The 26,666-nt window shown below is 38.4% G+C and overlaps 1 protein-coding gene and 1 pseudogene across 1 annotated transcript in view; one reads left to right on the top strand and one right to left on the bottom strand.

Moving 5' to 3' along the window:
• CCDC192 (coiled-coil domain containing 192) overlaps window positions 1-22,915 on the bottom strand; it is a gene marked incomplete at its 5' end in the record, with an annotated part of 152,761 nt that extends 129,846 nt beyond the window's left edge. The window contains 3 exons of the mRNA XM_058548257.1: window positions 525-581; window positions 1,441-1,572; window positions 22,802-22,915. Of these exons, the coding sequence (XP_058404240.1) occupies window positions 525-581; window positions 1,441-1,572; window positions 22,802-22,915 (303 nt within the window). The remainder of the gene's footprint in view (window positions 1-524; window positions 582-1,440; window positions 1,573-22,801) is intronic.
• On the top strand, window positions 4,683-7,265 carry LOC131404758 (large ribosomal subunit protein uL24-like; annotated as a pseudogene).
• Window positions 22,916-26,666: the final 3,751 nt, after the last annotated feature.

Here is a 26,666-nt window from a genome sequence, read left to right as displayed (position 1 = left end):
AACAGTGCTGCTCAAAATATGGTCCAAAGACTGGCAGCATCAGCATCACCTGAATCTAGCATCACCTGGAAGTGCAAATTCTCAGGTCCCATCCTAGGCATACAGGTAGCAGAATCTCCAGGTGATTTGTTCTTAAAAGTTTTCCAGATAATTCTTGATATACTAAAGTTTAAGAAGCACTGCTCTAGGTCTATATTCAATGTGTCTATAATTTCCATTTCTATTCACTCACTGAACGAGCCTGGCTTCCTTGTCTTTCCACCCTTAGTTTCTGGTTCTGTTATCTTGATGGTACCTGATTAGACCATCTGGTTTTATATGTAAGAGCTCAGTTTTGTTCATCAACATAAATCCGAATTCTATTTATGGAAAGCAAGCCTGTAGAGGCAGCAAAAATACTGATTCTTAGCCTTGTGATTTGGTTTGCAGCAGAAAAACTGCAGTTAATAACTTCTGAAAAATATCTGTTCATTTCCGGGATAATGATATAAATTAAGGGATTAAAAACAGAGAAAAGCACTTACATGGGCTGTAAGTTGCTCCTGGGAAGCTTTCACTTCAGCTTGTAATTTCTCAATGCACTGAAAAGGAGAAAAGTTTAGAAACAAAGTGCATAATTCTTCCTTTTACATATTCAAAGTATTTCAGATATAAATATGTACCAGTTCTCAAATTTTGTGAATGGCGGCAGTATCTCAGCTAGACATTTTGAAAATCATCATTAAAGAAATTATCACTCCCATCCCTCTCTCTCCTCCATTCTATCGAAGAGAACAATGACAAAATACACAAATATGTCAAGAATTAGGAAATGATTGGGAAAAATATTTGTTTGATGTACTGCAGGTAATGCTAACCCACCTTATAATGTGTATACTTATGTATGGGTTTGTATCTGCCTTTGGAATATATGGATATGTCTTTATGTGAAGATATGTATATATATTCCAAATATATGTGTATATTCCAAAAGTAGATACAAACCCATTTGGGGTGAATAAGAGATAAATTTATATAATGACACATATATGAATGTCCAAAGATTCAGAGATTAATAACTTCTTACAAAGTAATTGATTAAAAGCATATGACAAATTTTCTGATCCAGTTGTTTTATTACAAAGAAACTATTCTTAAAGTTCAACCTTGAAAACTAAGAAATATTTGTATAATCAATACCACTTAAAAAATACATAGAATATTCAGCTAACATGGTTCAAAAGGATACATATCAAACTTTAAAAATATTACTAACAAAATTCATTTGTGTATGTGAATATTCATCAGGGAATACAATTACTTAGCAAATACAAAATTGTTATTTACCATCTTGAACTTAAATATAAACTTCCAACCCAGCCAGAAATGACTGCAGAATTGTCAGTTCATATAAATTTAGGTAACTTTTAAAATAAAGATTATTTTTCTTCTACAACATACCTGGTCTTTTGCAAGAACCATTTTTTCATATGGTTCCCTGCTGTCTTCCTTATGGTCCAGAGCCTCTAGTTTTTCCTCCAGCCAGGAAACTTGCTCAAGCAGTTTTGATTTTGTTCCTTCAGAGGCTGCAAGCTAAAGACACTTTCTTGTAAGGGTATGTAAGTACAGTGATTTTTGTAAAGCTCCTTTTAAAAGCCCAATTTATAAATGAATTGCCTTCCACCAATATCTAGTAAACATGAAAATGGCTTCTGGAACATTCCTCATTGATGAGAAATGATTAGTATAGAGAGATAAGGAAATAATGTTGATTTGATTTATTTTTAATAGTAAAGATCTTTCTGGGCAAGAGATGAAAACCCCATAGTTACAACAGGCAAAGAGATTTCTAGCTTAACGATCTCAACACTCATCTTTATTATGTTTCAAGATTGCACTTTATTTGTACAGCTGAATCTGAAATCTGTATTGTGGTTTACTTACGGTTCTTGAAACTTAACTCTTGGGGGACTACAGCTCTCTGGAAAGAGTAGGAGTTCTAACTCCCCTGAATGTTTACCATATAAGCAGCAGGGTAGATGGAGCTGACAGGAAATGTCGGAGTTTCAAGTTAAAGTCTGATCAAAGGCAGATCTAGGCTACATTGTAACCAAAGAAATGTCTAAAGGTGACTGTCTTTGTTTTACTGTTCGTAGATTCCTCTTAAGGAAAGTGGTAGTTTGACAGTCCCTAGTCCCTCAACTCCCTTGGAGAGCCTCTGGACTGCTTTTCCTTTCATTCAAGCTGCTTATTGTGCTGTTTCTCTTGAGCTCAGCAACAATTCTGAAAGAGTCCCTGGAAAGGGAAACACAACCTTCTATTCATTCCAACTCCCAGTGTATCCTCTGAGGCATGGATTATCTCTAAGTATCTCTTTCGTATTATTCCAAGTGTTGTTGCGAAGCTTACTGTCTTATCTTGAAAAATGCAGCAAGTTTTTAAAGACAATTTACCAAATGGGGAAGCATGAAGAGGTTGATCTGCCATGGGAAGAAGGTGAGAACATCATATATACTGGCAAGCATCTACTCCCCCATCCATCCATCCAGCCAGCCAGCCAGCCAGCCACACAATCAGTCCCTTAACAAATCTTTGTTTAGTTGGCACTCTCCACAGCCATTGTGCTCTATACTGGGGATTATGAAAGTGCGCTGGGAAGTACCAGAGAGAACACATATGTCTTGAACTGCTGGCCATGCCTTTTGGCTCTCAGTGACCTGGGAGGCCTGTGGTGCTCCTCATGGGCACTAACACATTTAACTCTTGGGTGCATGATGGTTTGGAAATGTAGTCTAGATTCTCCAAGCACCATTCTATTTTATTACACAGTAGTGTAATGGCTAAACACAAAGACTCTTGAGGCAGACTCTTTGGGTAAAATCTCAGTTTGCTACTTACTATCTACATGATTTGTGCAAGTTACTCAGTCTCTCTGGGCTTGATCTTCCTATCTGTAAATGGAAATTTCGATGAAAGGAATAGTACTTACCTCATGGGTTTGTTTTGAGGATTATATGAGTTTATACAAGAGAAAAACTTAGAACAACACCTGGAACATATCAAGTACTCAGTAGCTATTATTATTATTTCTTCGACTTCCTCTAGATTGCAGTAAGCATTCATATGGTTTTTATCCAAATATTTATTACTTTTCAAATTATAAAACAAAATATTTGAAGATATCACAGTCTCTATGAGCTGGTTACCCTAAACTCCAATTGTGTTTGGTTTGCTCACTTCCTGCAACCACTCTATTCTTCGGGGAAAAGGCCTGTGTAGGTCTGGTATTTTTTTCTCTCAAATATATTCTTTTTCAATCTGGCTCATTTTGTTCTCATATCCTGCCTGACCTGTAGTTCATCCAGTCACCACTTGGTTGTCTTTCTTTTAAATCTACCTTCTTTTGTTTTCAGGCCTTTATTCATTCACTTAACAGAGATTCATTTATTCACTCATTTGTTAAAGAAATATGGTGGACATTTATTGTATGTAAGACTTTGGAGACAAAAAATGAAAGTGACTGTTTATATTATCAGAAAACTCACATTTTACCTAGAAAGGTGGACAATTTAAAAACTATTATATAATGTGAAAGTATATAGATGAATAATAATAATATTGGTAACAATTAACATTTACTGGGTACAGAACATTTTTGTTTTCATATTTATCTTATTTCATCTTCACACCCTTTTTGCAGATGAGGAAATTCAATAAGGTTGTATAACTTGCCCAAAGACATAGCAAGTAAGTGTTGGAACCCAAGCTTTCAGTAGTGGACATTGGATTTGATGCCCTAAACCCAAATTTGACCCCAGCTCCAGATATGGGGTCTGATAATCATAACAATCACAGCCTGGCTTTTCTCTGGAAACAGTTATTATATGAGGAGATATGAACTAATTTGGACCAGTCATACAGCACAGGGGGAACTTTGATGATTTGGAGAAGCACTCTCTCTCTCACCTATCAGATCTGAATGCTACTGTAGCCATCCTACAAACATCAGGGAAATCAGTCGTATGATGAAGCCATACACAGAATGAAGAGGAGACAACAGAAAAAACTTAGGTTCTTATTGACATTATCGAAATGTTTTATCAACCATCTCAAAGCACATCCTACCTCAATGAAAGAAATCCAAAATGGCAGCCAACATTAGGCCTACAACAAGTAAAGAGATTGAATCAGTAACCAAAAACTTACCCCAACACAGGTCAGGATCAAATAGCTTCATTGGTGAATTCACCAAACATTTCAAGAACAATTAACAGAAATCCTACTCAAACTCATGCAAAAAACAGAAGAGGGAACACTTCCTAACAAATTACCCTAATACCAAAGACAGACAAAGATGCTACAAGAAAACTACAGACCAATATCCCTTATGAATGTAGATGTGAAAATCCTCAACAAAATACTAGCCAACTGGATTCAACGGCATATTAAAAAAGGTATACACCACGACCAAGTAGGATTTATCCCAGGGATGCAAAGGTGGTTCAACATTAAAAAAAAAAATCAACTAATGTAATACACCACATAAATAGAGTGAAGGAGAAATACAACATGATCATTTCAATCAGTGTAAAAGAAAAATTGACAAAATTCAACATGATAAAAACACTCAGCAAACTAGGAAAAAAGAACACTTCCTCAACATGATAAAGGGCATTTATGAAAAACCCACAGTTAGTGTAAAAGAAAAATTGACAAAATTCAACATGATAAAAACACTCAGCAAACTAGGAAAAAAGAACACTTCCTCAACATGATAAAGTTTATGAAAAACCCACAGTTAATGTCATACTCAATGGTGAAAGACGGAAAGCTTTCCCCCTAAGATCAGGAACAAGATGAGTATGCCTGTTTTCTCCACTGCTCTTCAACCTTGTACTGAAAGTCTCTTACCCAGGGCAATTAGGCAAGAAAAAGAAAAATAAGACATCTAAATTGGAAATGAAGAACTAAAACTATCTCTATTTGAAGATGACATAATTCTATATATAGAAAATTTCAAACAATCAACAAAAAACTACTAAAGCTCATAAATGAATTCAGTAAAGTTCCAGGGTATGAGATAAACACGCAAAAATGTGTTTGCATTGCTATACACTGGTGTTTTAAAAAGTAGGTTTGATTATTGTTCAGGTATGGTGAAGCCAACAGATCAGGAGATGATTGCCCTTGAAAAGATAGTTCATTACTCACAGTTCCCATGAGGAGGGTCATGCCACACCATGGGGGATCACACTATGGAGGGGATACATGGGGAATTACCGGAGTCAGTCAGGAAGTAGAGGAAGAAAGGGTAAAATGTGGGCAAGAGCATTTATTATAGTTTCCGTGGAAAGGAAGTGGTGAGTCAGGATAAGCAGGCTTAGGATTGGCTAGTTTGAATAACTTTGGTGGGCCCTGGAGCAAAGAGGTTGTCCCTAGTTGTCTGGTACCTGGACTTGGGATGATTAGGGCAGGAGAATAGTGACCCTGAGTGTTGAGAGCCTAAGAGAGGAGGTGGTGGGTATGTGGGTTTGGATTGTTTGATGCTCACAGGGAAGTCATTTACTATCTCTAGGAATTGACTAGCACTGGGATGGGCAGTCTATCCTGGGTCGGCAAGGCCTCACATGTCAAATCATCTGAAATATAGAAAATAAAAGACATGATTAATACAACCAGCAATGAGCAATCCAAAAAGGAAAAAAGAAAACAGTTCCATTCCCAATAGCATCCAAAAGACTAAACTACCAAGGAATAAATTTAACTAAGGAGGTGAAAGAGTGATACACTGAAACCTACAAAACATTGCTAAAGGAAATTAAAGAAGACTTATGTAAATGGAAAGATATCCCATGTTCATGGATTGCAAAACTTAATATTAAGATGGCAATATTCTCCAAAGCAAACTACAGATTCAAAGCAGTCCTTATTAAAATTACAATGACTTTCTTTGCAGAAATGGAAAAGCCTATTCTCAAATTCATATGGAAGGTCAAGGACCCAGAATAGCCAAAACAATCTTGTAAAAGAAGAACAAAGTTGGAGGACTCACACTTCCCAATTTCAAAACATACTAAAAAAGTTATGGTAATCAAAACAATGTCATCCTGGCATAAAGATAGAAACATAGACCAATTGAACAGAATTGAGAGTTCAGAAATAAACCCAAACATCTATGGCCAATTGATTTTCAACAAGAGTGCCAAGACCATTTAATAGGTAAATGAAACTCTCCTCAACAAATGGTGCAGGGACAACTGGATAACCACACGCAAAAGAATGAAGTTGCACCCTTATCTCACTGGACAAACAAAAATTAACTCAACATGGATCTAAATATAAGAGCAAAACCTATAAAAATTTTAGAAGAAAGTAGGGAAAAAACTTCAAGATCTCAAATTTGGCAATGGATTTTTTGATACTAAAAGCACGAGCAACAAAACAAAAAATAGTTAAATTGGACTTCATCAAAATTAAAAATTTTTGTGCAGCAAATGACATTAACAAGAAAGTGAAAAGACAACCTACAGCTTGAGAAAAAATATTTGCGAATCATATGTCTGAGAAGGATTTAGTATCCGGAATATACAAAGAACTCTCACAACTCAACAACAAAAAGACAACCTGATTAAAAAATAGGCAAAGGACTTGAATAAACATTTCTCCAAAGAAGATATACAAATGGTCAACAAGCACATGAAAAGATGTTCAAGGGCCCGCCCAGTGCCCAGTAGATATCACCATGAAGTTCGATGCCTTCCTGATCTTGCAAGGCAGCAGAAACTACAAACATCACTTCAGTGTTCCCTCACACGTGCACAGAAAGATCATGTCTGTCCCCGCCCCAAAGAGCTGCAGCAGAAGTACAATGTCTGTTCATGCTCATCCACAAGGATGACAAGGTCCAGGTGGTTTGAGGACACTACAAGGTCAGCAAATCAACAAGGCAGTCCAGATGTACAGAAAAAAATATGTCATCTACATCGAGCAGGTGCAGCATGAGAAGGCTAATGGCGCAACTGTCCACATGAGGATTTACCAGAGCAGAGTGATTATCACCAGACTAAAATTGGACAAAGACCAGAAAAAAATTCTTGAACACAAAGCCAAATCTGGACAAGTTGGAAAAGAGAAAGACAAATATAAAGAAGAACTTATTGTGAAAATGCAGGAATGAATATAACCTATTGTGCAATCATGTAGATTTTTAACCTGGTGTGTATTCCTTTAGAACTTTTCAAGATGTCTCTGCAATGTTTCATTTCCTTCCCATTTTGTTATTGATATGTGGTTCTATAAATCTATTTTCACAATTTTGGTTAATAATTTTATGAATAAAATTGGAAATGTTTCCTAGTTACAAAAAAATAAATGCTCAACATCATTGGTCCTTAATTAAGGAAATGCAAATCAAAACCACAATGAGATTCCAGTTCATAGACATTCTAATGGCTCTAATTTAAAAAATGGAAAATAGAAAGTGTTGGTGAAGATGTGGAGAAATAGGAACCCTTGTACATTGCTAGTGGGAATGTAGAATGGTACAGCTGTTGTGGGAAACAGTTTGGTGCTTCATTAAAAAGTTAAAAATAGAATTACCATATGGCCCAACAATTCCACTCCTAGGTATGTGTCCAAGAAAAATGAAAGCATATGTCCACACAGAAACTTGTGTATGAAAGGTTACAGCAGCATTATTCATAATAGCTAAAAGGTGGAAACCAAATGTCTATCAACAGATGAATGGATAAACAAATTTTATTGTATACATACAATGAAATATTATTCAACCATAAAAAGGAACGAAGTACTGATACTTGCTATAATTTGGATGAACCTCAAAAACATTATGCTAAGTGAAAGAAGCCAGACATGAAAGGTCACATATTGTATAATTCCTGTATGAAATATCCAGAATAGGTAATTCCATAAAGACAGAAAGCATATTAGTGGTTGTCAGGGGATGAGAGGAGGGGGTTATGAGGATTACTGAATGGGTATGAAGTGTTCTTCTGGAGTGAAGAAAAAGTGTCAAAACTTGAGAGAGGTGGTGGTTGCACAACATTGTGAATGCACTAAATGCCACTGAATTGCATCCTTTAAAATGGTTAATTGTACATTATGTGAATTTCACCTCCATAGAATAAAATGACTTCCTAGTTACCTCTCAGTGGTCAAGAAAGTTGTTAGCATTACATCCATTCATTGAATGTTATTAGGTAAAAATAACCAAATTTGATTGACTAATTTCATTTTACATTAATGAACACAAATCTCAGATGAGTATACAACACTGCCCTGAAATCAAAATATCATTATATTTTTCTCCCAGTAAATTGGCTTCCTTTTTCTCGGAGGTAACTTTATGACTCTCTACTCTTTCCTCAAGTATCATTTCAAACTTTCTCTCTCTTCAAAATTCCACCCCCACCCCTCGCCCCAAATGACCACCTCATCAATAATTCACTGAAAACATAGAAGTTGCCAGATGGCTACTCCCTCACCTTCCCATCAGCCAATATATAAACTTCACTGCAGCAGACATTGCTAATCTGTTTCCCAACAGTTGCTTCCCTGTTTATACTTGCTACCAGACACCTAATTTGGATTAGCTAGCAGCCATGTGTTGAGGGGAAATTGGCCTTATCCAGCCCCAGGGAATGAATCACAATTGAACTAAGCCAGCCATGTTGGTCTCATTCCCAGGTAGAAAAGATTATTTTAGGCATGGGCCTGCAATCCAGTAGAGGCCCCTGGAGCCTGAGGAGAAGGATTTTACCAGATTTTTAAAAAAGATTCACGGGAGGAAGCACATCTTTTTTTCTCAGGATGTTTTGACTGCATGTAATGCTTGGAATTGCCGCACATTCTGACAAGTATAATACAGTCAACGTCGAGGTTGGCTCTACCAAAAGATGGATAACACCTGTGTTCTTGGTGACATTCTTGAGCCGCTGAATTAACCAACCCTGGAACTGCCCCACCTCTGGACTTATTCTTATGTGAGATGATAACTGGCCTTATTACATTATGTTAACTGGATTTCTGTTACTTGAAGGGGAAAACATCCGTACTGAACAAATGGAGAAGATATTCTTCTGATTATCAAAGGCCAGCCCTTTCACTTGGCTTTGAATCCCATCTCCTCTGTCTGTCAAGAAGACTTTGCTCCTGTAATATCTGGGCTCCTCCCCATGCATTTCTGAATTACCTATCTCACTCTTTCTGGATGATTCTATTCAGCATATAAACATGTTATAGTAATTCCCATGAACGAAAGCTGTTCATGAACTCTCCCCCGACCTCCTTCTCCAATCATCATCCTATTTCTATGCTTCTTTTCCCACTTAAACTTCTTAAAGTAATTGCCTACCCACACCATTGTCACTTTCTTACAATATTCTCACTCTTTTTCTTTTTAAAAGAAAAAAATTATTGGCTTATATAACTGGGGTGTCAGAAGTAGACATTTGTTTCACTCACAACTATATTCCACAGCCTCAAAAGAAGTCATAGCATTCTGTCTCTTTTTTCCTCCATATCTTAGTGTTGCTTCTATGTGTTGGCCTCATTATTTCTCAGTGCGGGTAAGCTTTCTTCACACCATTGGAAAATGTTACCTATAGCCTTCATGACCTCAGTAGTAAGACAACTTGTCTTTCAGTATCAAATTGAAAAAGGACTCCATTTGACCCATCTTTGTTCATATGACCTCTCCTGGATAGATCTTTATCGTCAGAAAAATGGGATATCATAATTGACTGGACCTAGGTTATGTGCTCAAAGATCATTCCTTCTAGACAGGAATACTGTGGTTGACAGCCACAGAATTATTACAAGATTGGAGCCAGGAGGAGCAATTTTCCAGAAAAGGTAGACATAAAAGCAGAGGTCAATTAAGTCCACCCTCTGGGTGTTCAGCACAATTACACTCTATGTTCATAAGTGTATGCATTTCCCAAAATGCTCCTGCATAATTTGATGCATCTATTCTACATTAATTCAAAAATGCACTCACCACCTCCCAAAAGGAGACAACCCAAAGTCATATCAAGTTACTGCATCTAGCTATAAATTGAGATTTCCAGATTACATGCATTCCCCCCGAATCAGATCCAGATGAGACTCATCATGACATGGCACCTAAAGACTAAATTAAAAAAAGTACCTTCCCTAATATATCAAAAATAGAGGGAAAACAGGACAATCACAATATAATTCCCCTTTAGAAAAAGGGACAAGGTGAAACAACTTACAGTCGTCACTGGCCACTGCAAACACCACATTCTACTAGGTCAGGGATAAGAAGGCTTGTCCTGGCAGTGCAGTGAGTGGGGGTTTCTGACCTGTTTCTGACCTCCGGGAGCCTTCTTTGTCCTTTTTTTTCCATGGCCACAATCAAGAAAAAGGCTAGAGGGTATTTGTTTGGTGGGGTTTGTACTAAGTTGAATATCAGATATTTCACTAATTGCTCTATTTGTTAGGACCATTTCAGTTATGTTGCAGAAACCCAATGCAAATTGGCCTAGGTTAAAGAGAAAATTAATTGGTTCATGTAACTAAGAAGCAGAGGCACCCTTAGATTCTGAGTCTCAAATTAGATTCTCAGAATTCTCTCAGTCTACCATCATTGGCTCCTCTCTCTCTCTCTCTCTCTCTCTCTCTCTCTCTCTCTCTCATACTACAGAAAAAAATTTTCTAGTGGCTAGGAGGAGAGCTGCCCTAAATTATATTTCTCTCCTAATCTCTCTTCAATTGGCTTCTGCCCTCCACTACTCTATTGAAACTGATCTTGTCGAGGTCACTTTAACCAAACACAATGGACAAATTTCTAGTCATCTTATTCAGTCTCTGGTAAAATATTATACATTTGAGCACTCCATGCCTGTTGAAAGACTCTTTTCTTTCTGCTTCCAGGACATGATTTTCTGGATTTCTTCCTGATTCTCAGTTTCCCTGGCTAGATTTTCCTCCTCTTTCAATCCTCTGAATGCAGAAATCTGAGAGTTTGGTCCTGGACCCAACTCTCTCTATATATATACTCATCCTCTAGCTGATCTCACTAGGTGCCATGGTTTAAACACTAGTCTCTTGTTGATGACTCCCAATTTTTTTAGGTACCACCACTAAGCTTCAGACTAAAACATCTATATATCCAACAACCTACTTAATATTCGTCACATGAACGTATAATAGGCATCTAAAAGTTAATGTATTCAAAATGAATTCCTCATATTGTATACCTTCCCCAGACTTCCCTCTCTCAATAAATGGAACCACCGATCCATATGTTTAAACCAAAAATATATTTAAAACTTCTCTTTCCCTCATCATCCGCCCAATCCATCACAGAATACAATTATTAAAACCACCCCATTGGGTCCAGCCCCAGTGGCCTAGTGGTTAAGTTCAGCACACTCCACTTGGGCAGCCAGGGTTCAGTTCCCAGGTGCAGACCTACACCACTCTGTTAGTGGCTGTGCTGTGCTGGTGGCCCGCATATTAAAAAAAAATAGAGGAAGATTGGCATGGATCTTAGGGCAAATCTTCCTCAGCAAAAAAAAAAAAAAAAAAAAACCCACCCCATTAAGTAATGTGACTTTTCATGTTTATCTCCTTTCATTGTCTATTCTCCTAGATCTTCTCCTCTACAACCCCCACACACATATACACAGCAATTAATATTGTATTATAGGTTTCCAGTGTCACTCAGAAACCATTCAACAACAAACTGAGTCTTGGCAAACCTTGTAGAGCTCATGCTCCAGAGAGAGGGATGACTTCATTTAAAAACAAAGGCTTCCCTTATGCTAATGTTTCACAGGCTGACTTGGACTACAGTACCACAAACTCTGAAATTTCTTGGCAATAAATAACAGAGTCAAACACTTAAAAAATTACCTGTCCTATCTGTGGAATGGGCAGGAACCCCTGTGTCTGAACGTACATTTAGTTCACAGAACTGGTTTGGCCTCATTTCAATTTTACAACTAAAAACAAACAAATTCCTCATCCTATTCCCATCCTAGACAAAACAGACTTTTACATTTATTAGTATTTCTGCCTTTAACAAGTTATTTGCAGCCGTTTCTAGGGTCGTGCACATCTTAAAATAGATCTTCAAAGGCCTATAATTTAGAAGCACATTACCCCCTGTATTAGTTTCCTAGGGATGCTGTAAAAGAGTTCCACAAACTGGGTGGCTTAAGCAACATAAATTTATTGTCTCACAGTTCTATATGCTAGAAGTCCAAGATCAAGGAGAGTTGGTAACTTTGGTAGGTTGGTACATAGGTTGGTAGAGTCGGTTCCTTCTGAGGGCTGTGAAGAAGAATCTTTTATGCCTCTCCTCTTGCTTCTGGTGATTTACTGGCAATCTTTGGCACTCCTTGGCTTGTAGAAGTGTCACCCTGATCTCTGCCTTCATTTTCACATGACTTTCTCCCAGTATGTCTGTGTCTAAATTTCCACTTTTTATTAAGACACCAACCATATTGGATTAGGTGCCCATCTTACTCCAATATGTCCTCATCTTAACTAATTACATCTGCAATAACCCTATTTCCAAATGAAGTCATATTCTGAGGTACTGGAAGTTAGAACTTTGACATTTGAATTTGGAGGGGATAGAATTCAACCCATAACAGCCCTAAATTTGGGGGGAGGGGAGGACTCTGAGTAATAAAGGAACCTTTAAGCTCTGAGTGAAAACAGAAATATTTATCAAAAGATCAATTGATAATTGAAATATAAAGTTAGGGGTCCAGGCATAGAGATTCCTAAGATTCCTTTAACCTCCAAAAAAGTTCCCTGGGACTTATGAATAGATAACAATACCAGAGAGAAATGAGACGTGGGAAAAAGTGAGACAATTAATCATTGACTTGGATGTAAAGGTCAAATACTTGGATGTAAAAGTCAAAAAGAAATAATGTCAGATTCTGAGAAATTAAAGCCAACAAATACAGGGACCTAGGATCCATTCCTAGAATACAGCCAGTCCATCTAAGTTCTGCCACATTCTTGGAGCACTTGCATGGAACAGGGCACAGGCCTACTGGTAGGACTCACACAGTTGACTCTACTCTCTGGCTTGGGAAAAATGCATTCTGCTATCCTTGAGTTTCTCTCAGAGGTTTCCCTTTCTCCTCAAATCTCCTTAATATCTGACTTAATGAAGGACAGCTGGATTCTCATACCTGCTCTGTGTTCAATCATTCATGTAGCATCTGGAAAATTTCTTTGTCTACTTGTGAAAGAATGATAGTGGAAAAGGCCAATAACCTGTTAGTCTGCAAATAGTTTTGACTTTGAATATCTCCTGAAGAGTAACAGGGACTGCCTGTCACTATACATCCATTCAATAATGTCAAGAGACTTGCATTTATACAACTCCAGATTTAAACATTAAACTGGTCTTGAGGCTAATAAATGAGATCTTCATACACAAAACACATGATAATCCAAAACGTTCTCTTTGAAGCCCCAAGGACTGAAAATGGGAAGAAGAAAAACCTACTTCTAAGAAATGGATTAAACGTCTGATGTAATACCAAGGGACTGCAACATTCAGAAGATCTAAATGAGGAGATTCAAATTACAAAGTTTTGAGAAGAGTCCAGAGCACACATGGGTTAAATTCAGCCTACATGGAGCCTGCCATAGGAAATGAATCACCTTTAACATCTAATGATTCAAATATAAGATAGTTGGGGTGACCACAGATCATCCAGTGACCTGAAACTTGGGATCAGCCTTGAATACTACTTTTCCATTTAATCACCAAATCCAACTTGTAAATATGTCTTCTCTTCACCCCTGACAGGCACTGTCATTTCTAAACTGAATTTTTGCAAGAACCTACACACTGATACCCCTGGCCCTGGTCTCTTCACAATCTATCCTTCTCAGTACCCTCAGAGTTTTCTCTCTGAGTGCGAATCTGAATATGCCTCCTTCAAACCATTTAACGGCTCCCCATTGCCTATATAGGTCAACTCCAATTGTTATAATGGAAAGAGTATGAGCTTTGACATCAGACAGGTAAGTGGATGAATCCTAACTTGATTTGAGAACTCAGGGAAGTCACTATCTGAATTTCTTCCATGGGGCAGATAGTGTAGTGGGAGAGATGGACAAATAGACAATTACAATTGATGGGGGTAGAGAAGTGGGAGAGGGATTATGAGAGCGTAACCCCTAGGAAGGACGTCTAACCCAAACTTGAAGGAGGAAGAAAAGCATTTTGGAGGAAGTGGCATCTATTTCAAGATCTGAAAAGAGGAATTGGTTGAGGTTTGTTGGATAATGAGAAAGGGGATGAGAGGAGGTGGTGGGAGCAGAGAAGAGCAATTCTAGGCAGAAACAGAGGAAAGAGGAAGTGTAAATTAAAACCTGACCCTGAGGAAAAAGGCCTTTTGTTTTTTCTTAGATGAAAAAGGTAAGAGAAAATATCATACATCCAAGAAATTGAAAGCGGTGTAATAATTATATGCAGGGAGTAGCGTAAGATAAAACTGGAGAAACAAGTAGGGGATCAGACCACAAATGACTGAAAGATCTGTTAAGAAGTATAGATTTGACCGTGAAAATAAAAGGGGGATAATTTAGGATTTAAGCCAAGGAGAAATGTGGGGTCTATGTTGTAAAATCTTCACTCTGGCTGCAGTGTTGAGGAGCCATTAAACAAAGACCACAATGAAAGTCAAGTTGGAAGAGGTCTGCAGTTGGCGGCATGGACAAGGGCAATGATGGTGGAGATAGAGAAAAAAGGTGAATTCAAGACCCATTTGAGAGGCATCATTCATAGTACTTAGTAATTGATTGGATGTGTTGGATGAAGAAGAAGAAAGAATCAAAGCAGCACAGATTTTTGATATGAGTCACAGAGGGGCTGGTGGCACCTATCTTTGGCCTAGGGGATGTGGGAGAAGGAACAGATTTGGGGCAGGAAGCTAATAGACAGGTAGAGCTTGAGGTGACTGTGAGAACCTTGGTAGAGCTATTTAATAGGCAGTTGGATATTCAGATCTGGGGTCAGGAAGATCAGGACTACTGATGAAGACTTAGTTCTCTGCAGATTGTATGTCCCAAAGGCAGATCACCAAGGAAAATGTATAGACAGAGCAGACAAGAGGGCTGCAATCCCATAAAAGAGCTTTCTTCATTTGCAAAATGGGGATACAATTTTCCAGGGCCTTTGGGAGAAATATATGAGCTAATATACATGGGAGTACCTAGTAGAATGCCTAGCTCACATTATAGGCTCAATAAATATTTATTGAATGAATATATGAATAATTGAATGAAAACATATACCTAATTTACTAATTTCCTTGTAGAGATAAAGCAAAGTTAAAGTTAGTTTGCCATCTCTGAGAAAATCTTATGAAGAAAATGCAGGTTATACCCAAACAAAGGGATACCTGCTCTTATCAGCAGAGCCATGACTCATAAGGGACAAGGCCTTTTGCTTTTTCTTAGACAAGAAAGCCACATTTATGAGCACCCCGTCAGCTATTTAAAACTGACCTCTGTTTGATCTTGACATTTACAAGCAAAAGGAAGTCTTTAGTTATGTAACAGACCAGCAGTCCACGCATCCCGCCTGTAACAACAATAACAACAGAAGCCCATTTGTCATTGTGCCTGACTATTCAAAATAACTCATCTCTTCACTAGCTTGTATTTTTTCTCTACATTCTCTGAGGCTCCCAACTGATACCCAACAATCCAGTAAAGGGGCGAAGATTGATATCTGCTTAGATAGGAGGGTGCATATGTGTGTGTGTGGTATGTGTGTGTATTTTAAGAGGGGACTCTTCTGCTGTAAAATCAACCGGAATCAAATTGTTTAACAAAATTCCCCATAACTAGGTTTTATGGTGATAAGAAAACCCATTCCAAGTCAAATAGACTGCTTGTGATTTTATGGCATTAAAGTAGACTTCCAAATAGATTGGAAAACAAAAACTCATTCACAAAAACTCATGATTTCAGACTGGCATATCAAGCATAATTTCTGAGCATTTGCAGAAATGAATACTCCTACCAAGGGCACATTACTTATTTCAAATAAACTTGACATCAAGGGATCCACTGTTGCATTTAAACAATGAAAAAAGAACCAGAACATTTTTAGGGGCAATCTCATTATGCATCAAATCGTTTTCAGCCACTCATACACATATTCAGCACCTAAAATTTGTTGGGGATCTATATTCTTCCTATTTCTAAACTTAAAGAAAATATAGATTAGACACTAAGAGGCAAATAATGAAAGTTTATTTTAGAGCCTTAGGTATAAAATGACGAATAATTTTGGGCTATCTATTAGAGTCAAAGGTACTAGTCTTTTGTCTTTGTGTTTGTTTGTTTGCCTACTATACTAAGTGTTAAAGGTAAAAGATCAGTTAGAAGATTCATTCAATCCTCAGCTATTGCATAAGTAAGAGAGGTCCACTGTGGTTCTCACACTGAGAAAGGATATTAGTAAAGGACCCAGAAAGCTGACTCTAAGTTCCAACTCAAAAATTTACCTGGGGTTTCCAACTAGCAGCACCTGCTGAAAGTCACACAGTTATAGAACAGTGGAGTAGAATTGAGAGTTTATCGAGTCATACGTCTATGGATAATTGGTTTCTGACAAAGCTGTCAAGACCATTTATTGGGGAAAGAATCGTCTCTTCAAGAAATGGTGCTGGGAAAACTGGATATCCACATGCAAAAAAAATCGAAGTTACCAGGACAAAGTACTATATGCAACAGCATGGTCAAGGTGTCGGATGAGCAAGGCAGAGATAGCTATTTGCCAACCTAATATCCATTCTCCCTTTTTAGTAAAAGAACCCCTATGCTCTTGGGGTGGCTATGTGTCCAGCTAAATATTCATATTTCTTAACCCTCATGCAAATAGCAGTGGTCAGGGATATGTAAGAATTTGTTAAGTGAGATTTGCGAAAAGCTCTTAAAAGGGACTGCTCACCTGGCAGCTGTCCATCCCTCGTTTGCACTTGCCTTTTCCTTTTTGATGCTGCCTGACATGTGAATAGAATGGCTGCAGCAGCAGGTACATCTTGGACCTTGAGGATGGAAGTCACATTTGTGAATGTAGAAGAGGCAAAGCCCAGGCCTCCGAGGACTGCAGAGCTACCAGACCTCTCCTGGACTGCCTGTGTGCAGACTTTCTTTATATGAATGAAAAATAAGTGTCTACTTGTTTAGGCCACTCTTATTTGTGTTCTCTGTTTTATGTACAAGGCTAATCCTAACTGATTCAATCAGTTCCTATGGAGCTGGGGGCACAGGGCGAGGGTGAAGAGGAACCTTGGCCTGCAGGTTTGGGTTAGGGCTGGAACTTCAGTTTAGAGTGTGAACTTGTTAGAAATGCAGATTCTTGATCCCCACCCCAGATCCACTGAATCAGGAACTCTGGGGGTAGGGCCCAGCAATCTGTCTAACAAGCCCTCCAGGTTCTGGTCTGGGAACCAAGGTAAGTTCTTCTCATTCAGCGCCACTTGAGTAGAAAATCATTTAAATGGCCTTGGCTTATGACCACATGTTCTTAAGAATAGGGGCTTTGAATTTTAACAGTACTTAGGATCTGCTATCAGTTTCACCATTTATTAACTGAGTTTGGGCAAATGAATTAATGTTTTTGAGTCTCGTTTTCCTCATGGGGATGATTATTATAATCCCATAGGGTTCTTGTGTGGATCAAATGAAATGCCCATAAATCTAAGCACAATATCTGGAACACTGATGGTGCTTAATAAATGTCAGTTCCTCCACCCACTGTTTACCATTTACAGTGCGTTGCAGGAGTGTCTGGTACGAGCATGCATTCCTATGGGATGTGAGCTTAGACACCTTCCCCCACTTCATCCCCCCTTTCACTCTTTGTCTCCATTATTGCTTCTGTTATTCTTTAAGATGGAAGAGAACCTTAGGCAAGGAGATCCCAAGGGAAAAGAGAAAGGGAAAGGAATCTTCTTTGTATCTAATATAACTGTTCAAGTTCACTACAGAGTGAGGATACAGAAAGGCACTGTTACTAGCTTTATTTGGGGCCTTCAGAAATGTCCCTTTCATCAGGTAAGGGGAACATTATGCCTAATTGGCACATGAGCTATTACTAAGAAGTAAGAAAAGGGCTCACATGTGTTTATTACAAATATTGGGAAATAAAATTACCATGTTCTTATCCAGTCAAATTTCTCTGCATTTTGAATATCACCAATAAACCTCTCTTTATGGAAACAAAAGAGGCAAAATTATTTTTATGCTCCAAAAGACCATAAAGGGACCACTTGCTGTGTCTTGTCTGGGTCTCATTCCTACCTAGGAAAAGCAATGGTTGGAAAAAAAAGATCAAGTTCATCACCAGGCTTCCTATCTCCCAGCCCTTGCATCAAATCATGAAATCTCTTTCCCTGCTGGTATTTACGGCACACTAATATATAACTAATATTTTGCTAGGTATGGTATCCAGAAGACATCTGAAGTTAATTCTGGCTACATAGTTGTTACTGGATTCACCTCCTTGGTGAGGAAATGATCATAGACCGCCCCCCCCTCCGACTCCCCAGTTTCCCCAAGAAAACCCTGAAATGACCAAACACCAGCACTGCTCATTCAGCTCCCAATCTGGGCAAAATCAGAGAAGAGGCAGAAACAGAAGACCCACGAGATGAAGCAGAAAGGAAGATCAAGGTTAAGGTACCAAAGTCCCTTTACCAAATGAAGAGCCGAGAAAGAAGCTGGATGGTGCAGAAGCCAGGCTAGGACAAGAGAGCTGCAGGGCCGGGGGCGGGACGCAGGGTGGTTGGTATTTTCCTGGTTGAGATATTATAAGATTGTGAGATCTGGAGAAGAATGTTGTGTTATGAATTGGGCATCTTTCAAACACTTTGAGACACACCAGTAAAGAAAGAAATTTCTTATATATACACACTAGCCCATGGCATGTGACACAGAGAATCACACAGTTCTGTTATGACCACTAGCAGGAGTGGAGATAATTTAACATTTATTGAGAACCTACTAAGAGCCAGATACACTTATCTCAATTAATCCTCACAAGAGCCCTATGAAATCGGTATGTTTACCCCTCTCTAGATAAGACAGCTGTAAGTAGAGAGATGAAGTGAATGCCCAAGGTCATAAAACTAGCAAGTAGTGGAGCAGCAACAAAGCCCGAGCTCTCCCGGGGCTACTGCTAGGAAACCCTGATGAAGGAGGAAGACACTGGGCCAAAGTTGTTGCAGGAGGAAGTGTCTCAGGAACTGGCCTCCGCGTCCCTCTGCACGAGAGTGTCTCTAGATCTGTGCTCCATTGTGAAACTGGGTTTTCTTGACACTTTCTTGGAACCCGTCTCAGCACTAAAGCTGTGGGATGTATTTGCTTGTGTATAGTCATAAACTGCAGCCCACTAACCCTCTTTCTTTGTCCCTTCCGTATGCACTGGTGACAGAAGCCAGTACACTTGCAAAAATGGCTTTTTATGAGTTTCTCCAGAAAACTTTCTCCTCTTCTTCTTTCACTCTCCTCCTTAACCCTTTTCCTTCTTTCCTATTCCACCGTCTTGTCCTTTACTATCCAATTTCCAGGCATTTTCTCCCACAGATCTTAACCTACAGGAAATGCAATCAAGTATTTTCTTTGGCAAAACTTGGTAATGTTTTGGGTTATTTACCATTATTACCCAGAACAAGAGTTGGATTCTTATGACCCTTTCTCCCTCTGGCCAACTGAATTGCTGCAAACTTATTTCTTATAGCTGTGAATAGCCCAGATTATGTCTTAGTTGCAAATTATCCTGATCTCATATTTCTTTTATTTTGACAATAGTGACATAACTGCAGAGAAATAAAGAATAATTGTTAGCTAGAGGCAAGCCAACAAAGAATTCTGTTTACTGTGTGACCTCACAGAGGAAGTGGCCACAATCTCCTTATTTCTTCATTGTTTCTAAGTTCCTTCTTTTTTGTAGTGAGGCAATAGAGATCTTGCTGGAGGGGACATTAGAAAGGTTCAGTTTAAGTGAAGTGAGGCCCAGACCCAGCAGAAGCTTAGTGTAGATGAAACGCTAGGCATGTACGCTTTCAATGCTGAGTTAATTCTATGTTCTTCTCTAAGAGGCAAAGCCAGGAGGTAAAAATTCGGCTGACAGTGAGATTTACCCTTTTCTCAAAGGCAGGATCCACTGGTTGACAATACCATGAGCTTCTACTCCTTAGTTCCAGCACAAATCTTTGTGCTCGACATTTCCTCTGCTCTCCCCACCCATTTCTAGCCCACCAGGCCAGCCCTTCTGGCCAGAGCTCAACCTCATGGCTGACATACATGATTTGGATTACCAGTGAAAGCCAGCTAGCAAGTCCAACATCCTTGTGACAAATGTTAAATTAATGATATTTAAAAGAAGCCTTAACATATACACAAGAAAAATATTCCTTCACACACACACACACACACATCATTGTTTTGCATATTGAAGACAATTTCTCTTTTTGCAACCATTTAGTGGCAGATCCTGGTAAGGAAGACAGTGGCACCCAGTGGACAAATGTTTGTTTGAGACAGGTGTTCCATTCTGAAATATTCTCATATCTTAGCCTTGAGAAAGATCAGTTGCTCCCCTTACCTTGCCTTATCCTTCTGTCATCCCATTTTTAAAATATATACTGAATTTAAAAATAGGAGGGAGGGGAATGTTCTTACAGTTTTTATCTTTTCAGGAATAAAACTAAACTAAAACACTGGAAAAAGCAAAAATCTCAGGATTAAATCCTCTGAGAACAGTTTCTGTACTTGATTAAACTGTTTCAACAACAGTAACAGTGGAGACAGCCAAATCTAATAAAATACTCAACTTAATTAAAAATGTAATATTGAAAATGCCTGTAAATTTTTTTTTTTTTACACTTCATACTCTCCTTTTCCTCAAATCATTGCCAACTTCCAATTAAATTTACTTGGTTACGCAAATTTCGCAACTCCAAAGACAATACCTTAGGAAAATAACACACAGACCCTCCCTGCAACTTAATGCTATTATGCAGTTTATCTGGGAGCCATACAAACACCTGTTTTCACTTGCCACCTCTTTCCACGATTCCTTTGGTTGTCAGTGACTTGGGTGGAGAAGCCCTGGCTTATATATCTTTCATCCCAAAACGCCTGACTAGCATCTTACTCACGGTCGGTACAAAGAAGTTGAGTGAAATCCATTTTCCATTTTATATATTTAATCTGCTAAACACTGAAAAAAAATACTGATTCTTTGATGTTACTTAAAGGGATCATAGAGTTAAGAATCTTAAATATTACGGGCTATTTGTACTGGATAAAAATATTTTATAAAGAAGACAAGGGATGAGTACTTTTATGGGTGAATTGAATTTTACTGATTTAAATGAGAAATCATTAAAAGACATTCAATTACAAAATAAACATATATCTTCTTAGTGTAACCTAATACCAGCAGGGGTGCCCTCCTTGTGTTAGCCATTCAAAATTCCTTCTCGGTTTGGAGGCTCTGAAAGTCTTAGTTTCTGTGCTTTGAAATGGTACCTCATGTTCATCATTACATTCTTTGTAATTCATAATTTTGCCACAATTTGAGCCTTCTTTTTGTTTGTTCTGGAAAAAAGACCAGTTGGCAAGTCAGTGTTACGGCACGAGGCTGAGATGCAAACTTTCCCAAAAGGGTTTGGGTCTGGGGCAACACACTTTGATTAATTGACGAAAATCCTCAGTGACTCCTTGCATCAATCACATTTAGTCAGTTAACAATAAACACACCCCAAAGTAAGAGATGCACTTTTTTGGTAAATTAAAGAAGAAATGGAGGATGTTTGTATATGTGTCACTACATTACATGTTAGTTATACTTCTTTTTCTCCTAACGCAAGCTCCTTTCCTCCCTAGTTTCTGCAAAAATTCTTAGAAAATTATGATTCAATCAAAATTTGCTATGCAGGTCTTTGTTATGAAAAAAAAAACTCTTGAAATTGTTTTTCAAAAGTTTCTTAAATATATTATCAAAATGTACCAATCCATGAGAAATTAATAAACTTTTATAACATTTCAGGATCTCTTCTTTCCTTTTTCCTCCATTGATTGTCACCAAGAATGAGCACTGGTGTCCTGTGCTGTGCAGGGACCCAGACTCCAGTCAGCTTTCCTCTCTTGGGCCAAGCCCCCTGCCCGGGGGAAAGGGCAGCAGTCACAGTGGGATTTGCAGTATCCACTGTACTGTTTGCAACGCGTAATCCCACTGGGAAATGGTCCAGCCCCTGGTCTTAGCTTTACTGATACTCACACCCAGTGCCTCTGAAATCAGGGACCTGCTGTGTACACAGCTGACCTATAAACTGTCGAGGCTGCCCAGCACAGGCTACGCTCCACCTATGACCTGCTTTGCTTTATGATTCAAAAGCCCAAGAGGGAAGTCAATATTTGAAAAACTCTCTTTTCTCAAATAATTCGAGAAAACTACTCCTGTGTATGTCCTATAGCCACCTCTTGGCTTATCTGTTCATAATGCAAATATGCTTCACTTATTCAGGAAAACCACTTGTTTAAAGACGGCTTGCCTAACTCATGGGCTGTGGTGAATGCAAATCAAAACATAAATGTAAAAGAAGTTTTAAAGGCTCAAAAGTTCCGTACATATTCAAGTAATTATTGTTATATCTAAAATGAATGAAATGCTATGTGTGCGTGCACGTGCATGTATGTGTACCGATAGGTGCAGAGGTTAAAACACGCATTCAGACTTACGCTCGTTCTACTGCACAATCCCGATGACAGGTATTACCTGTTCAGATAAGGCTTTAGCCTTTTCTTCTGCTTCCTTCAGGCAAATCTCTAAGGACTCGAGTTGTGCCAAAGTAAACATCATCCGTCCAGTTTCCAGAGACTCTTTCTTTAAAACAATAATCAAGTATTACTTTTTGACATGGATAGTTTCCTGAGGGTATCTCAAACAACTTTATGGACTACGGATAGGCTTAATAAACTCACGCAAATCATCTCCTTTTCTTCAACACAGTAATAAAACAGTGAAATGTTATAAACACAACAGTCTTATTTAACAGTTTAGAGTCTAAAGGGAGGGTAAAAAAATGTATATTAAATTATGACAATGAATAGCTTTAGAAAGTTAGAATAAAATTACCATGTTGGAATTTGGTTAATCGGCAACTTTTATTCTTGATACCGAGAACTTTCCTTCAAGAGGTTAGGACCAAAATTTCACATTCCTAATAACAGATGTTACCTAGAATGCCTACATTTTTAACGTTCATCTATCTTGAGGAGCAGAGTCATTTGAACTCAGAAGCTTTGTTTCCTCTGACCCTCACCTTCTTATCACAAGTTTTGTTAAACCAAAGATACCACTTGGCTTAGAATCAGATCATTCTTCCCCAGAACATGGCTAATGTGACTCAAATCAGCAGATGTGTAGACTCTGCCTCTCAAAATTGTTCTCAAGTTGCTCTTTCTCGTCTACGCACAGAAGAGTATGCAAAATTGGTATGGAAATATCAGTTACAGGCCCTACTGAGCCTAGAGCGCTTCCTGGCTACTCTTTGGTTACTGGACAATTACTTAACAATTACACAGCAATATGAAAACTTAAAAAGAAAACCTCATATAGGCTAGGCTTATGATCTTCCTATAGTCTCCTTGGCTGTGTCCTGTTTTCTTGTGAATGTTCAGGCTACTACAGCTGCTTCCAATTAACCCGATAAAAAGAAAGAACTATATTCTTACATATTTAAAAAAAAACAAAACTGCTGCTTTGTCTTTTACCTTTGCTTTAGTAAGCCCACCCATTCTACACATGTGTGCATTTCCCGATGATACAATAGAGCCATCTGGTGGTAAATGGAACCAGCCGTAAAAATAAAGCATTCATTCAGTTCCTATAATTGTTCACGTAGTACTCTGAACCTTAGGGCCCTGCCACGGGCCTCTGATATAAGTGAAACTCCATGGGCTGAGGGGCAAAGAAATGTTGCTACATCTCAAAAACAGCCTGGCTCCTAGATCAAGCTCTGCCACACATGGCTGCATATTGTCCCCGAAAAGTTGGACTTCGGGGGATGAACTTCTCGGGCTAGAACAATGATACTTGGGATGAAACAATGATCTTCAGCATTCCGTGATAATTCCCATAATTTCAAGTGTCAATCCAAATAAATCTCAAAAAATGAGCCTCAAGACAAAATTCTTGTGCATTTACACTTACATATAATTCATGCTGCAAAACATTTTATGAAGAAAGAGGAAATTGTCAAGGGGACAAACTATTCCAAAAACATTGGGAATCTCTGATCTAAACAGCTATTTCCAGGGAGAATCTTCTTCTCTAATGTTTGATCTCAAGAGGAAGTTATTTAAATTCTTTTGTGAGTAGCAAGATCAGCTAATCTATTTCTCTAGGTCTTTTTCTCCAAACATCCCAAATTTCCCCAGCCAAGAAGGACAACCATTTCCAGCAAGACAAAAGCCAAATGCAACAGGCTTGACTGAAGACTGTTATGAAATAACTAGGACTTTTTGTACAGGTAGAGTTAAGAAAATGTCATGTGTTGTAGAACAGGGAGAGTCCTAAGCAAACTATGAAGAATGCCAAGTCTGTCTTCTGCACATTTACCCCAGCTGCAAGCTACCGTTCTCCACTCTCTGACTTGCCTTCCTGTCCCCCCACTCCTTTAAGCAAAAGAGCCGTAAATGTATTTACATGAAGGTAAAAATAGCTTATATAAAGGCAAGCACTTTTTAATAGGAGGTAACCTCCATTAACCAAACAAACAATTAAAGATGAAACCAAGAATAATTTCAGAAATAAGTAAATACATGGAGTCAGAGGTTTTGGAGATAGACGTGTGGTTCCAAGGTCCCTAAAAAGGTTAGATGTAATTAGTCATTGTCCCAATTTTGCAGGATACAATGGCAGAAGAGCAGAAAGGTAGGACTTACACCATTAAGTTCATTCTGCTTCAGACACGTAGATACACTGTACATAAAGCAATTTATGTTTATTATGAACATGAAACTGTCTTGGTGATTAAAGTAACTCATGACTGAATTACACTAATCAACAGTCTGTTATATATCTCATGTTGAAAATATATGATATTTACAGGTTTTTGTGGATTGAGCCTGTGTCTGTAGATTTTTAAGTGGTAAATTCCAACAATTCATTGGGAATTCCAGTTTTTAGCTTCTACTCTTTGTCTTAAAATGTTCTACTTAACTATCAAGCAAGTAATCTAAGTACATGTAGCTAAGAAAACCAAGATGATCAAACTAAAATACTATAGAATATTAAAATTCAGTGAACTCTTTGATTACAGTAAAGACTTAGACTATTATGCATGCATGTTAACGTTGACAGTTTACTAATTGACAAATCTTATACAAAATTTTAAGAGTAGATTTTGTTTTGGCTGCAGAGGTTTCTCATTTGAGAATCTGGAGGAAAATCTACTCTTTTTTTCTAATTTGATTTTTCTTGATTTCTCTAAACCATCTCAGTATTGTGGGAGATCAGAATTGGCCACCCCAAAATGTGTCTCTTTGGCATGAGGATTATTTTGGGCTGGTTACTTTTAAGAAACTGCAGAAGGGGAAGAAGCTCTGAGAAGTAGAAGTTACCCTTTGTAAGAAACATTTGCATTTATAAGGGAAATTTCCATCTGCAAAGTTATCTTCTTGTCTGTACCAGGAAGAAGGGGAGGATGATCTTATCTCCAGAAACTCTTATCAGTGCAGAAGGAGAGGACTTAAATCTGCATACTCTTGTTTACTGTGCTTTCTGGTAATCTCCCATAGCTGACTCCCCTCACCCCCAATATCCTCCTTTGTTTTTAGCTGAAGGTACTATTTAAGGTGAGAACCTCTGCCATCTTGTGGAGATACTCAGTTACCCAGTGGGTCTCTCCCATGTATACATGTTATAAAGCTTTGTTTGATTTTCTCCTGCTATTCAGTCTCATGTCAATTTAATTTGTAGCCCAGCCAGAAAGGACCCAGAGTGGGTAGAGGATAGTCTTCCTCCCCTTCAGTATCTTTTCATTGTCCTCTTCCTTACTTTTAAGTCAGTATTCTTTGTCTTACAATGACCTTGCTCTTTTTCTTCAGCCATGCAAACCTGTTCTGGACTGGTTCAAGGTCTCCGACTTATCCAACTCCTCCACCCCCTCTGAATCCACATGGAACACTTAGAAAGGCTCTTGCATGCAGAGGCCAGACAGAACTTCACTGAGCATTTAGTAGAAGCTCAATAAATAGTTGTTGATTGATTGAAGGCCTAGCAGTCAAGGAAGGTGTTGGCATCAGAAGGAGCAGTCCTTTATGCTGAGAGCCATAACAGTGGCTTCTTTAAGCAATACTTTCCGTGCATCTGGCATTGGGCACTGACAGGGATCAGAGCCTCAGGGAACATCTGCTTGCCAAGACCAGGGGCCAGATGGTGCAGCAGAGGGCAAGGAAATGGCCCTGAGGTTAGGCGATGATGGAAGGGTTACTGTGAGGATTAAATAAGGTAAAGCAGGTAACCGCTTGGACGGATGAAGTGCTCAGTTAATGTTATTATTAATAATTCCATTATCGCAATTCCTTTAAGGAGAATCATTTAATATTAAAACTTTCCAGCTTATTTTTAAACCCTA

This window comes from Diceros bicornis, chromosome 1 (assembly GCF_020826845.1).
Source record: "Diceros bicornis minor isolate mBicDic1 chromosome 1, mDicBic1.mat.cur, whole genome shotgun sequence".
Taxonomy (NCBI): domain Eukaryota; kingdom Metazoa; phylum Chordata; class Mammalia; order Perissodactyla; family Rhinocerotidae; genus Diceros; species Diceros bicornis.
This window is presented reverse-complemented; position numbering and strand designations above follow the sequence as displayed.